General features: G+C 37.4%; 1 protein-coding gene across 8 annotated transcripts in view; it reads right to left on the bottom strand.

Annotated features, from left to right (window-relative positions):
• The window catches only part of FAM184A (family with sequence similarity 184 member A), a 118,197-nt gene that overhangs the window by 13,107 nt on the left and 89,447 nt on the right, over positions 1-15,643 (bottom strand). For 5 of the 8 annotated variants that reach the window (XM_089530494.1, XM_089530496.1, XM_089530497.1 and 2 more), the window contains exons 10-15: positions 14,893-14,934; positions 7,089-7,301; positions 5,476-5,629; positions 3,448-3,575; positions 769-953; positions 149-295 (exon numbers count right to left, since the gene is read on the bottom strand). In XM_089530494.1, the coding sequence (XP_089386620.1) occupies positions 149-295; positions 769-953; positions 3,448-3,575; positions 5,476-5,629; positions 7,089-7,301; positions 14,893-14,934 (869 nt within the window). The remainder of the gene's footprint in view (positions 1-148; positions 296-768; positions 954-3,447; positions 3,576-5,475; positions 5,630-7,088; positions 7,302-14,892; positions 14,935-15,643) is intronic. The other 3 variants (XM_089530493.1, XM_089530491.1, XM_089530495.1) reach the window with 3 other exon arrangements.

Genomic DNA, 15,643 nt, shown 5'->3' with positions numbered 1-15,643 from the left:
TACCAAACAAGACAGGAGTAGGCATCGTATTTAGAAGTTTTTTCACATGAGCATGCCTAATATTAGTAATAATTTACTAAGGAATATTATAGATCACTCCACTCAAACTAAGTCCATATATGAAATTTTTTAATGTAATAAAACTTACGAAACTTGCAAAGCTGAATTAATTTCCTTGAGCAGCTCTTGAGTCTTATTAAAATCTGCCAGAATGCTTTGTTTCTCTCTGATGTGGTCTGCTGTCATGACATCCAGCTCTTTCTCATGTTTCTTGTTTAAATCTTGTTCATACAGCCTGTTTAATTTATTTTATGTTAAAAAAAGTTATTCTTACATCAGTCAGCTTTGTTAATCTTGATTTCCTGCCATATTTGCAAAGGCTTTGTGTTCAGTGTCACTGATAACAGATATGAAATCTAATTGTACTCAATGTGTTTCTCTAAACTTCTAGCTTATTTCATGAAAAGTCATCTCCTTTAATGCTTTATAAACATACTGGATTTAAACAAAATGCACATCAGACTGTTTTAATTAACATTAATTTGTTGGTTAAAAATATACCTTACTAACTATTGGTTTCTAATCTGGACAAATTAAACTATCTGTGATAGTTCAAATCTTAAACTGTACTGCCTCATCAATCAATATTGCTGAAGCAGTTTTAATCTGACTGCCTAAAATGTTCTATGGACTTTTAAAGTAAGTTCTGTCTTTCATTTGTTTTGGAATCAACCAGAACTTGTTACTTGACATCGCCAATATTCATACCTAATCTGCTGGTTAGATTCACTTCGTATTCTGAGAACTTCTTTTCCTTTGAACTCCAGTTCCTTGGTTAGTACACTTATATTCTCATGCAAAGCAAGTATTTCCTTATCCAGTTCTGATATATGGTGATCTCGATGCCTCAGTTCATCCTGCAGATCTGAGATCCGGCGCACAAATTCTTTTTCCTATTAAGCAAATATCACTAATAAAGAACTGTTCATAACATTCTTGTGAAGCCCTTATCCTCCTGTTTGAAAACACTAGACTTCCTCATTTTAAAATGTATATTTACTTGTCAATAGTTCAGATTAAGTTTTGAAAGACTAGCAGTGGGAGCCTGTGGAGAATTTACAGAAAAAGCTGTGCTTCTTTCTTCACACCCAACAGAATTCAGAACCGCTCTGCAGGCCACTGCCTTATACTACTAAGGATGATCCCCCTACCCAGCCCTCCTTCCACCACAGAATGAGAAGTCATATCCAGAATGTTAACACAGAGAAGAAATGAGGGAGCTACTGGGGATCATATTGACCCTACTGCTTTTTTATTACAGCATTAAATAACTTCTGATATTATAGAGCAAGGGTGAGCAATTGACAAGGATCTGTGGGCTGTACATGCTTCCTCCAGCCTTTTGGAGGGTTGCCCTCAAATGAGTGGGGTTTTTCTTGAAAAGGCCATTTGCATCCTTTAATGGATAGCAGACCCAATTTCACCACCTTAGTGCCCCTCCACCCTCCCCCAGCAAATCAAACTGAAGGAAGGCTTTTTCAAAGTCAGAAGTGATGCAAAATAATTTCTAGGTTTTTTTTGGGGGGGGGGACCCCCATGAACCTCAAACTGCACACAACAGGCTGAAAATGTGGCAAAACTGGTCCACATTATCTAGAAGGTGCTAAGTGTCTAGAGTTTAAAAAAAGAAACTAAGGAGACAGGTATAGAGGCTGACTAGAATCATACAGTGGTCTCTGATTGGACTGCTAATGGCCCACAGGCAGCATTTTGCCCATTCTAGATACAGATATTCTCCTTTACCTGCATTTAGGCATTTAGGTTTCTCAATATGGGGGTTTGGATCTAAAGTTGTTCTTCTGTAAATGCAAGAGTTCTTTTGATTCACTGAAGGGTACTTGAGCCAGCAGAAGTTTCCATTGGCAAAAAATTGGCTGGTGGCGGGCGAAGCATGATTGTTTCACTATTTGCCTCTATCACATCTTAAGCCACACCCCACCCCTCTCTGGAGGTTCCCTTGATCTGCCTGAGCAGAATTTTATGGGTCTGCAGGGGCAAGAGAATCAGGAACAGTTGCCTCCAATTCTTCTACCACGGAGCAGCCTGTCAGTTCCACTCAGAAAATCTTCTAGGTATTAATACAAAACATTATGGAGATTAAAACAGGATAAGTATAGGGTGGGAATCATCTTAAGCAGTTTTGTATGTTTAAAAAAATCAGCTAAGAGAAGTTGTATGTACCCTTTGAGAATCTACGTAGAATGGGACTAAGAACTATCTTGTTCAAATTAAAAAAAAAACCCACTGGATTATGTAAACAGCTAGACTGAACAGAAGATGCTGTTCTGTCTTTTTGAGATTGCCTCACTTTTGCATTCTGTGTATGTGTGTGTGAGGAGACTGAGAGTTTGAGAGAGAGCGATTGAGAGAGGGAAATGCACATGCAGCTACTCTGTCTGCCTCCCTCCCATCTGCTGTCCCTAAGACTCAACTGGGATGAGTTTTTCTTCTTCCTTCTCCAGAACCTAGGAGGAGTCTGCCCAAAAATGTTTCAGGAGTATCTCTGTTGATCTGAATATCCCTCTCTGCTTTACCTGTTGTGGAACCAACCAATGCAATCCTCAATATCCAATGTTCAACTGAGGAGTGGACAAAAAGGAAAGCTACCACCAAACCCTACATATACACCACTGTCTCCCTACTGCTGCCTTATATACCTTACTTTTGATGCAAAGGATGTTATAAATAAATATTATTGTTATTTATTACAACAACAACTATTATTATTATTAGATTTATATACAATTCTGGCCTCCTCGTTACCTTCTGTGTTTCATTCTGTTTTTAAATTAATCTTTGTTGTTGCATTCCCTCCCTCTTTTCTTTTGTGCTCCTACCTTTCCATACATTTATGAACTCTCTCCTACACTCCTATGCTCAGAGTGGGATCCCTCTTTACGTATTTGTTTTCATGAGTATTATCACTTAAAAGCTAGGGGAGTGTCTTCCAGATTAAATCTTATTTGGAATGCAGAGAAATGGCCATGAAGCAGATTTTCACGCATGCAGTTATTTTAGCCGTTTGGGGGAGAACATGCCTTCTTATTCTACACAGGTGATGTTGTTTTGACTAGATAAATACTGTCATTCATGCTACTGTGAGACTGAGTGGTGTAGTGGTTTGAGCGTTGGACTACAGCTCTGGAGACCAGGGCTCAATTCCCAGCTCGGCCATGACACCGACTGGGCGATCCTGGGCAAGTCACACTCTCTCAGCCTCAGGGGAAGGCAATGGCAAACCTTCTCTGAACAAATCTTGCCAAGAAAACCCAGTGATAGGTTTGCCTAGATCTGAAAAATTACAATCTCTATATGGTGTAAACAAATATTTTGTGCCATAATTAAAAGGATATTTACACTCCCTTTCCAAATAGGAAAGAAAAGTACCTGATGCCTATTGAGCTCTATACTTCTTTCCAGTTCTATTTTAGCAGTTGTTAGTTCCTGTTGATGGTTATGTCTTAGTTGATCAATTGCTGCTGCATGCTGATGATTTAATTCTGAACGCAAAGATGCTAGGAGATAAATAAACAAATTTTAAAAGAAATATCTCCTTAAATAATAAGAAAACCGAACATCCTATTACCATAGGTTTATTGCTTTCTAGAACAGAAAAACTTCTAGCTTTCAAAGAAAATGTTTTTTGCTATTTCTCACCCTCTGGAAGATGTGATTCTTTTTTTGTCAATATGAATGAATAACTGAAAATGTGTAACAACATAACATGGAAAAAATTCTAATTGACAACAACAGAATTCCAGATTAAGCATTAGCAAGACTGTAGAGTTGCTCCACAGTATTATTAGCTGGTTGCAAATAACCTACACATCTATCACATTTTCTTGACACTCAAGCACTGGAATTTCATTGCTCAGAAAATGCTAGAAATTTTGAGTGTGGCATGGAATATGACTACCTATGATATTCATAAAGAACAACCCAGCTCCCCTGCCCCGTGGCCCTGGTGTTTTGTAATGCTTTAAAGTTTTGGTTTACTTTTTATTATTTATGTACTACTTTAAAATCTGAGAGCTCTCCTGTATTCTATTCAAGCAAAGCAGCACTAATATATTTCTCTGAAAATTAAGCAGGCAGTAGTAAAATTCCTTGTACCTGCCCAAATTCCCACGCACAGGAGTACTGACTGGAGGGATGTAAATCCTTGCTTATTCTGTTCTCATGTGCACTGGTAAAATATCCAAAGTATACCCCTGAGCAAACGTTTTGTGGATTTTTGACAATTCTGGTACTTTTAAGGAAAAACTTTGTTTTGCATAGAAAGCAATATTTTTGTGGAGAAAACACGATGCAGTTTCTGGTAATTTCCTGTTTTCTGCACAAATCATTGCTTTCCATACATTTTTTGCACTTTTTGCAGAACAGAAGGGTGGAAAATCCTCTTATAGTTTCCCATGTGATTTGAAAAAAGCGTAACGTGCCAATAACAACATTTTTCTGTAGGAAATGTTCTCTTTGCATCAGTTTTCAATTTTATTCTACTAGAACTATTCTTCCAGCCTTCACAAGTTTCAATTTCAAACTTTAATTAATATTTGCAATCATATTTCATTTTAATTCTGCTTTTTCCTGGCTTTCTTGATACTAATCATGCTTTCCACACAAAACAGGAGTGGGAGTAATGTGGCCCATGTGCCTCTTGCAAGCCCCACAGTGATTCTGTGGCTCCTGGAGGCCCAAAGGTTATTATGCTTTTTCAATACAAATGAAAGGTGGAGTTTCTTAATTAAAAACAGGAGAATCACATTTCAAGGGCCTTGGTTCTCTTCTGAAACAAGTACTTCCATGTCTTTTTTAAAGCAGAAGATCCATTTTAAAAAATCCATAACTTTGTTTAAAACCAGAAGTGATTTTCCAGTTACTTCCTGTTTCATGCAGAAGGACTGATGCTTGAAGTTCCTGGGACTATTAAAATGCAGCCCTTAAGCTTGCTCACCCCAGGTACAGAAGCACTTACAGAAGTGTTAAGATGAACAAATGCTGATAAGTCACAAGATGTTGTTCAAGTTGCACCGTAGTACAATAAAATCTATTAAATTACATGCTAAAATAATAATAATAATAATAATAATAATAATAATAATAATAGCAGCAGCTAATCTTAGACTCCCAGATGTTGTTGGATTAAAACTCCCCAAATCCCTGACAATTAGCACTATTAGCAAGGTGTTCTAGGAGTTTAAGCCCCCAAATGTCTGAGGACCCAAGGTTGGCAACCATCACAATAATTTATGGAATATTAACTATACCTCAGAATCAGCCAGATTCTTTCCCTTTAAAAAGCTAGATTTAACACAATGTATAGCAATCATGTCAAGTCTTGCCAGAACATGTTAACTGTCCTCAGCACCAGAAATAATGGCTTAAGTTGTAAACAGTGACATGAAAGTACAGTACCTAACATAGCTTTTCCTTCATCTTCCAATTCGAAGCGAAGAGTCTGCAGTTCCTGTTCCATTTCCAGTTTGAAAGCATCCATACTTTGTCTGTGAGCTTCTTTCAGTGCCTGAAGTTCTTCTGAGTGCTTTTGTTGTAAACATTCCTCTAGTTCCTAAGTTATTTAAAAAATAAAATTGCTCTACATGTAGATAAAATGTTTAACAATTGATTAGGGATATAAATAATATTAACAAACTTGACAAGTAGTGTTTCAACATATTAAGACAACTCCATAAAATAAAGTCAACTTCAGGGACATTTTTTTGCCCCATGGAAGAACAAGCAAACCAGAGCTTTTCCCATTAGCAGCAGCAAGAGCATTTTTTTAATGCCAATATACCATATAAGGCGACCTCATATATTAAGTTGAGGGCAAGTTGGGGGGCCAAATTTATGGATTTTCATATGACTTGTGGATAGGTCAAGTATAAAACTTAGGGGCATGTAACAAAGGATGTAAATGATGAAGCAAAGGAAAATTCTACCAAAGAAATTACAAAATTCTGACAGGCATAACTGTGTATGCTCACCCTAAAAGGATGGATGGATGGATGGATGGATGGATGGATGGATGAGGAGGAGGAGGGAACTATAATTAACCGTGGCTGTGCAATGTGTGAGGGAGGCAACCAGGCATAGGTGAGGCTAAGAATATGTACATATATCAAAAAGGATGAAAAGTCAAATCAAAGAAAATGGCAAAGTTCTTACTTTAATTTCAGTGTGATAACTTTGCCTGATTTTAACCGAAAAAAGCTGACAAACACACACAAATGTCTATTTCAGATCTTTCAAAGCCAGATTCCTCTTAGCATTCCCTTAAGGGGAAGTGCCAAAGAGCTGCCACAGCCACCATTTTCCTGACCAGACATTCAAAAAGGTCAGAAGTGGCACCACAGCAGAGAGAGTAGAGGGGGTCCGATGCTCCCGGATTAATTAAACTCTTGCCTTTTTCTACTCTGTTCAGAGAGGGCTATGGTTCTTTTGTTGTTGTTGTTAAGAGTTAAGGTACAGTTCTTACACTGACCTGTGGACTGGTTGACCCAGTTTTTAAGGGTCAATCTTTGACTAAATATTTTATACTTATACATGAATATATACAGTAATTACAGACAAAGCATGACCACTATAAAGAGAAAAGTATTCATATGCTCGGGGAAACACCATTTGCAGAAGTTTAAAATGTTCAGAACTCATGTGCTATACTATAGTCATGTGCTATACCAGGGCCGCATTCTGGGTGTCCCAGGATGGATTAGAAATCCTCCTCCAAGGTTCAGCACAGACTCCTCACCTTCCTGCTCTCATAGGTTTTTCCTCTCAAGTTTTTCTCAATTTAAGCAATTAGGAGGATAGTGGGCAAATAAGGGTGGGGGCATGATGAGGGTAGAGGCCCCACTGGATGCACAGTATTCAACTTTGTCGTTACCACAGCTTTCAGAGATCAATTTTAGGAGTTCCCAAATGAAGATGAGCAACCTTTCTTTGAGCAAAAACACAGTTCATGTTTCTGTTTCTTGTGGCCTGTCATTTGAAAATGCCACATGGTACAGAGGTAGAAATGAACATGCCTTTTGTTTTTGTTGTTTTGTTTCTTCTAGATTCTGAAATGCAAGAATATGGGCTTCTTTCATGGATTTATGCCTCTGCTGATGCTCTTCTTCCAGCTCTTCAATTTCTTGGGCCAGCCTCTGTCGCTCCTGACTAAACTGTGCCTGCAGCTGCTGCATTGATGTCTGAGACTGGGAAAGCTGCATTTCCAAGTTCTGCTTTAGCAGGGAGATCTAGTTCACAGAAATACAAAGTTCAATAGAAATTCAAATTAAAAAAATACTGTATTTATATTTCATCATAGTTTAACAAATAATATGGCCAGAATCCAGGAAAATACATGGATGTATATCTATATTGCTTTACCCTCCCAAAGAGTAGTCTTCCCATGCTACATCAATCCATGTTTAATATGAAAAGGGGAATAGATGGGCAGTGAGGACACTAATGGTATATTTTGCTCATAAAAACTCTTGGGGTTTAAAACAATTTCTCTCTGGATTATGACCTCTTGTTAATTAACACATTCCTTTTAACAGAAAATGAATACAATTGAATTCAGTGATGCTTACTCCCAAGTAACTGGATAGAATTACAGTACTGTTTCTTTTTCATAAAAAGAGAAAACAAATCTAATAACACAAAACAAAAACAAAAGAAAAATATGTATAATATCCTATCCCGCCTTTCTTTCATTTCCTCTCTCCCACTAGTCTTCCTGAACTCAGTGGTTTTCTTCCAGATAACTGGGTATAATTGTAGCCTCAAGCCACTTTTAAAAAAATCACAAAAGCTGGTAGTGTCATGATCTTGTCTTTCAGATGCATGTGTATTTCACAGAGGTGGTTGCTGTATTGTTTATATAAATGCAGTCTATTTTTTTATAGCTGAAAATGGTTGTTTTAGTTTCCTAATGTATTAGAGATATTCTGTACCTCAATTCTCGAATATGTATACAGTTGGCCTTCTGTTTTTGTGGGGGACCCATTCTGGACCCCCCCCCCCAATTAAAATGGAGGCTTGCACATATTCAAGCTTCCTAGGCTTGAATGGGGCGCACCTTTGGAAATAGCACAGGTCTCCCCTCTGTGAATATTCGAGGTGGTGGATCTCAGATCCACAAGTTAGGAGGGGCAACTCTTTATACTTAAAGTAGCACTACACCACTATTTTCATTAATCAGAGTGTATTTAATACTTGCAAAACTGTTTAATATGTTACATTGTGCCACATAAGCAATGATAAATATTATTTTGAACTTTCTAATCATGTTCCTTTAAATCAGTGGCAGTTAGGCCCACATTTTGAAACTGACCTTTTCCTATCGGGTTAAGTCCAAATAGTAGCCTTTAGTTCACCAATGACTTGGTGCACTTCCAATTAGCGTACCTGCTAGTTAGACAGGAAACAATATACAAATCACACTCAGCACCTTTTGGTTTGGGCAGCTCTTTTAACAGTGGGTTTTGTGACAAATACCATCACTGGGTCCAACACAAACAGACTGTTTGTTGTTGTTGTGTGCCTTCAAGTTGTTTCTACCTTTCTGTCCCTATGGCGAACCTATCATGGGGTTTTCTTGGCCAGATTTGTTCAGAAGAGGTTTGCCATTGTCTTTCCCTGAGGCTGAGAGCATGTGACTTGCCCAAGGTCACCCAATGGCTTTCATGGCCAAGCTGGGAATTGAACCCTGGTCTCCAGTGTCGTAGTCCAATGCTCAAACTACTGGCTCTGTATTCTCCAAAAAACATGAAAGTACACTGCAGGATTTGATGCCATAGGTTTAGTACTGTATATAAAATAGTTTAGATTAATTGTGTGAGAATGAGGTAAGTAGTGGCTGTTGGGAGGGAGAAGGGAATGGAGTCGTGAAGTGAATGCTAATTGGTGGAATGCTTGAGATTTGCATGGAGCAGCAGGGGAATGGCAGTTTAGAGTTTGCATGAATGGAAGTCAGCTTAGTTTGGAGCTTGAGAAGAAGAGTGCAGCATGGAAGAAGTCTTTGAGAGCGCTTTGAGTCAGTCAAGGGTTGGAGTGAGAAAAAAGAGTTTGAGTTGAGTGGTTGGTAAGGGTCTGATTTAGCCTGCGAGGGGAGACTACGGTGTTTTAAATGTTATAAATAAATAATATACTGTTTTATATATACGTTCTGTAAATAAAAGTTTTTGTTTATTTTTATACAATTTTGGCCCCCACAATCCTTATCATTCTGAGAGTTAAGTTTCAGACAAGCAGTCTGTGGTAGCATCATTGAAGGTGGAGTGCTGTTGGGGATAATAGCAGTGTAAATTCTCACAGGAACCTTGCCAGCATTTAAACTGACCCCACAGATGGTGTCATAAAAGGGGAACAGTAGGAAGTCCTTGTGTGTGGTAGAGGTGGGTATCAGGGAAAGCCCTCACACTGTTTGCAGAGAACATTGTGGAAGTCTTCACATTGGGTGGGTCAACAGTAAAAACCAACCAATTTGGTGGTCCCAGTAGTGGGATATCTGGTGTAGGTAGTGGTAGATATAAATTAAAATCCCACACAGGAGTGTCTGGTGTGTTACCTCACTTTGTGCAGGTGCTAGCCAGTTCAGATTGGCCTGAATTATATTGTTAGTTCCAGTCAGTGATAGCCCACTGAATCAGTAAAGCTTACATGGGAGTTGACCTATCAAGTTGCCATTGATTCAATGGGTTTAGTGTAGTTGGGACTAACAACAGGATTTAGGCCTTTGACTTGGATAGAGGAAATACCATTCTCTGAAAGAGTTTACATGAAATAACTTAATAGACTAAATAGCCTACCTCCCATTTCCCAAGGTGTACTCAGCTTTGAATAGCATATTGGTAAGGTCTTTCAGACTGAGAAAGGTAGCTGTTAAAATCAGTATGGTTAATATAGAATGCATTAATCTGTAGTGGCTCACAACACAATATAAAAGAAGATTAGCAACTATTACTATTATGGCTAAACTCAAAAGTTCGTAAATTGAGGTATATTTACATCATGATTATAGTTGATAAGTGAAATGAAGAAGAGGGCTCCCTTGTCATGCAAGCTGAACTGCTGAAATAACCTCTTCTACACACATCAAGCAATATATAAAATGCTGGCAACAGAACAGGTACAGAAATAATTGGCCACACTTTAGAAACACACAATATATTCTGATTATCTGTGTTCATTTGACTTGCTGAAGCCACAACAACATTATCTGATCAGCTTTCTTTTTTCCGTCCCCATAGAACCCACTCTTGTTCTCTTTGTTGGGATTTTCAGTTAATGACAAGAGCTCAGAAAACCTATGCTAGGTAGCAGAAGAGTCGGAAACTGAGAGAAGCAAATAGAGTGAAGAAAACCATGTGACTCCTGTCTTGCACGGTTGGTGAGGTACAAACCAATTGTTGTTATGTGACTTCAGATTATTTCTATGATTTATGGCAACCCTATCAAAGGATTTACTTGGCAACATTTGTTCAGAAGGAATTTGTTATTGCCTTCCTCTGAGGATGACAGAGCATGACTAGCACAAGTTCATCTAGTGCAGTGGTTCCCAACCTTCCTAATGCCGCGACCCTTTAATACAGTTCCTCATGTTGTGGTGACCCAAACCCATGAAATTATTCTCATTGCTACTTCATAACTGTAATTAAATAGGTGTTTTTCAATGGCCTTAGGCGACCCCCATGAAAGAGTCATTCGACCCCCAAAGGGGTCCCGACCCACAGGTTGGGAACCACTGATCTAGTGTGTTTCCATGGCTAAACAGGGATTTGAATCCTGGTTTCCTGGAATTTTAGTTCAACAACCAAATCATTATACTATCCTGGCTCTACAAGCCCATACTAGTGGTTTTGTCCTTGCTTAATTCTGTGGTCTTTGCAGAATATCCACAAACCCATAGTAGTGGAGTTATCCTCTACACTGACCATAGAATTTAACAATATATAACTGTATCACAATTCATATATATGTTATATGTAGATTTAGAAAATAATATTAAAATTTAGAGATATAATCCAACAAGCTAAAAGACAAACATTCTTTGACAAACTGAAAGATAACCACTGCCAGCACTAAAATCACGAACATTCACTGTAATTTTTCATTTGAGTTTTCCCTTCCCCTTGCAATCTTGGATTTTTGTATGCGGTAGTAGTAACTAATAACCTTGAGAAATGAGGTGAGCCCTGACAACAGAAGGAAACTTGTAGCTTCAGTTTAACACTGGCTAAAATGTCTAACCTTATATGTTTAAGAACTGTTGCTGTTGTTATGCCTTCAAGTTGTTTCCAACTTATAGCAACTTTACCAGGTGGCCCAATTGTAGGGATTTCTGGGGTTGAGAAAATAATAATAATAATAAAAAGAGAGTGTGTGGCTTGCCCAAGGTCATCCAGTGGGTTTCCATGGCCAAGCAGGGAATCAAAACCTGACCTCCAGAGCTGCAGTACAACATTTAAACCACTATACTGTTCTGAAGTAGCTATTTAGTATTATAGCAAATTGTGTGTTTTGCCACTTGATTACTACTAAAGGATTACTACTACTAAAGGTTTGCTTAAGCAGAAGGCTTTCCTTAGTTTCATCTCTGCTACATATGCTTTTGAACATATTTGAATCTTCTATTCTCTTTGGGAACTGTGGGGATTTTAGCATTTATGTACCCCCAGGAAATCAATCAAAATGAGTAAAAGGCTACACTCCCCTGAGTCACCATTTGAAAGCCTGATTAAGCTCAAAACTCAACATAGAATCACAGAATAAAGGTTAATTTTGAAGAAAACTGCAGGCTTTCATCCTGATCAATGTGTCAGAAGGAATTTAAAAAGCAACAACAACCCTACCCACCTAAACCAGATTAGATATTAAAGGGAATAGCTTGGAAGCAGAATCCCATTCTACAACTTGATCAGCTTGTGAAAATGCATGGGGGGGAGGGGCCTGAAGACAGCTAGTGCTGAGCCATTAAAAGCCAAGATGACTTGGCTAGATTTAACCAGCTTCTTTAACCAGCTTCAAAACGGAGTTGAAAACCATCCTGTTCAGAGAAGCCTTCCCAGGCATTGCATAATTGTCGCTTACTATTTGATGTTCTTTTGGTGCCTGTTTATCGAACCATTTCCTGTATTGCTATGTACTGTATATGTATTATCCTACTTGAGAGTATGTATTTTCCCTGGAAGAAGATTAACCATCCATTATGAAGCCAAGCCCTCCCTCCTGTCCATCTGCCTTGGTCCAGGCCTCGGAGGTAGAGAGGAACTGCTGGACCTCTTACCCTTTCCCTCCACCACTCCCTTCTCCTTCTGTGTCATGTCTTTTTAGATTATAAGCCTGAGGGCAGGAAACTGTCTAATTAAAAAGATTGTATGTACAGCGCTGTGTAAATTTACTGCGCTTCATAAATAAAGGTTAATAATAATAATAATAATAATAATAATAATAATAATAGATTCATCTTGTAATGGTTTAGCCCTAAATTCAATTGCTAGTCCCAACTAGAGTAAATCCACTGAATCACTGGAAAATGATTAAGTTTCACAGAGACTAAGAATTGGATTCAGATATTAAATATTTGTTTCTTTCAAAGCACATGTGCATTTCTAAAGTTTGTCTCTGCCAACCTCACAGTATTCCTACTCCATCATATTGCTGTGTTCTACTTTGTCATCTCAGCATTAATTTATACAGTGGCAAAATTATAAATAATGTTTGGCAGTGGTACCTATGTACTTAGCAAAGACCAGGCTTGGACATAAACCTTGTTCTCTAATACATACTTCTGTAAATCAAATTAATCACTGCCATACTGAAACAGGTACCTGTTATATAAAGAATCTTGTTGTATTGTTATTTGGCAAAGAAGAGTATGAACAGTACCATCAATACTGGCAGAGACAGTAAAGACAAAATGGCTTATGTGCATTGCAAACATGCATAAAACAGTTTTAAACAAATAAACCAGTTTTAGAAACTTACTTTCTATTATTTTTTGAAGGAGAAAAGAAATGTTTAGCAACATAATCTAAATTAAAATGATGTGGATTACAAAAGCTACCTTGTTCTTAAAATAGAAAATGTGTGTATAAAGAAACTGTATTCAGCTACCATATTTTAAATCTTACTCTTCTGACGCTTATTTATTTTCCTTTTACCAGACTGTTGATATTAGAAACCAACATGGAACTCTGCAAAAAGCCTGTCCATGTCATTATGTAAAGCTCTCAATGATAAGCTTTTATACTTCAGCAATTTCCCTTATCTTCTCAAGTCTTTCTCACCATATCCAATTAAATTCCCCTCAAACATACTGAGCAGCTTTTTATAAGTGACTGTGAGGGGGCTAAGAGGGTTGCAGAGACAGGGTGAGCAAAAATTAGATGCCCTCATTTAAAGAAGTGAGGACACACTGTGCGAAGTCAGAGCAACCACTGAACACAACCCATATGCATTTAGTAAAAGGACAGATTTCCCAAATAGCGACCGAAGTAGCCCAATACTGTTACACAGTAGATATCTTGAACACCCCCCTTTCTGCTCCTCTTTTATCCTGCCATTTAATAAGTTAATGAAATATTGATTTTTTTTAAAAAAATATGCCTTCAGGGTAAATAACAAATTGTTTAAAATAAGGTACTTAAAAGGCAAGATGGAAATTACTAAGAAATGATATTTCCATTTTTTATTATGGCTATAATACAAACAACTGTTTGTACAGGCAGTGGGAAAACATATATACAGACTACTCTGTTTTGAAAATATTTACTATAATGGAACACCCATCTGGAGGGGCAAGCTGATTTAATTTTTTTTTAAAAAAATCACACAAACAGAAGAGCTGTTTGTGTGGTATGTGTGTCTTTTTCCATCTAGAACTACAACCCACATCTGAACAACCATTGGCACACTAAGGTCTAATTCCAATTGTTAGTCTCAATGTTCACACACACACAACCTAGTTATTACTGATTAAATTAGACTGTTTTGGTTAGGAGTGAAAAGGATTTGGGCCTAAAGGTTTAATCCTATACACACTTGCCTTGGGATTCTATAGGATTGCATTGTAAGGGACTATTTTAATGGAAGATAAATAATTTCATATAAACTGGCATTCTATATGAGTAAACTGGGGCATAGCCATGAAGATTTGCCCATAAAATCTTTGTCACTATAATTCACTGACACAAGGATGTTTACTATTTTGATAGTTCTGAAGAAGGAACATATTAATATTCTTGCATCTATTCTAAACATTACTTTTAAATATTAGCTGGGATTCAGACAAGCACATGTATTAACAGAAGACACTTTTGTATTGAGAAAGGGAAGTACCTACTCCACCTCTATTCCCATCTACCTCTCTTAAGGGGTCCCCAACCATCAAGCATGGTTGGTGTGTGTATGCATGGGTGGGTAGGCGGGTGTGTGCGTGCATACAAGGTGTTCTGCGCAAGGGCACTTGATCCCACCCACTCTCTTTCACATCAGAAGGAATTAGGGTAGTTCACCCATAACTGAATTGCATTATTTACAACAAAATACCACACATTTCATGCTTTTAAAAAAGCTTTACCATGTGCAAACATACTGCCTGCAAGCTTGTTTTTACAACATATAAAATAATGGTGTGATGTCAAATGATATAAACACATACACATATGAATGAAAGAATGAATGCAGCACAGAGCTTTTTATTAAGTTAAAGGGTAATATTTTACCTTCAACATTTTTTTTAATTTCAAAGGCTAATGCTTTGAAGCAGCATTGGCCAGTATGCAAGCTGAGAAGTGCAAGCATGCCTTCATGTATAATTTGTAAGTGCAACTCACTTACATTGCTGATAGATTTATGCAAAGCTTCACCGAGACAGTGCCGCTATGAAGGAAAGATCACAGAAATAAAGGGAGACATTCAGAAATAACTAAGATGGCATAAAGAAGGGATAGTAAGACACAGAATATTAATATTAATTTGACAAGGAAAATATGTTGAAAATTGATTGGGAAAAGTTCACATAGAACAATTTTGCTATGGCTTGTTATACAAGTCCACTGAACACATATGAAATGGCAACATAAAGCACTGTGCCCCCTTTAAGAAAAAACTGGAAAATTGGGGCAAAATGGTATACATTTCACATTTTTATTATTCTATGATGTTAAATTATTATTTTTAAACTCCAAATTGATATATATATGACATTTCAACAAGTATCTATTGAAGGAACAATTAAGTATCTATTAAGCTTTTCATCATGAATATTTGCTAGCATATCTTTTTAAACATTTTAACCAAATGTTCACTTGCCTTTTTGAAATAGTAAGCCCATACATTTTGCCATTGTTTTTTTTAAATTGGCAACATAATTATCTAAGCCTATTTTTTAAGCATCATTTTTATTTTTAAATATGAACTTTTCTTAAAGATTATTATTTACTGGTCCATAGCAAAATGACATTTTGTATATATTAGTGTAGAGCCATTTACTAACAAGCTGAAGATGTACGGTCAGCATGTATAAGTGGTGTATCACCATATACATCAGACACAACATATATATGAGCAATACAATTGTTAAAATCGT

Source organism: Sceloporus occidentalis, unplaced genomic scaffold (assembly GCF_023333645.1).
Source record: "Sceloporus occidentalis isolate IW3139 unplaced genomic scaffold, rSceOcc1.0.p SCAF_6, whole genome shotgun sequence".
NCBI classification, from domain to species: Eukaryota; Metazoa; Chordata; class Lepidosauria; order Squamata; family Phrynosomatidae; genus Sceloporus; species Sceloporus occidentalis.
This window is presented reverse-complemented; position numbering and strand designations above follow the sequence as displayed.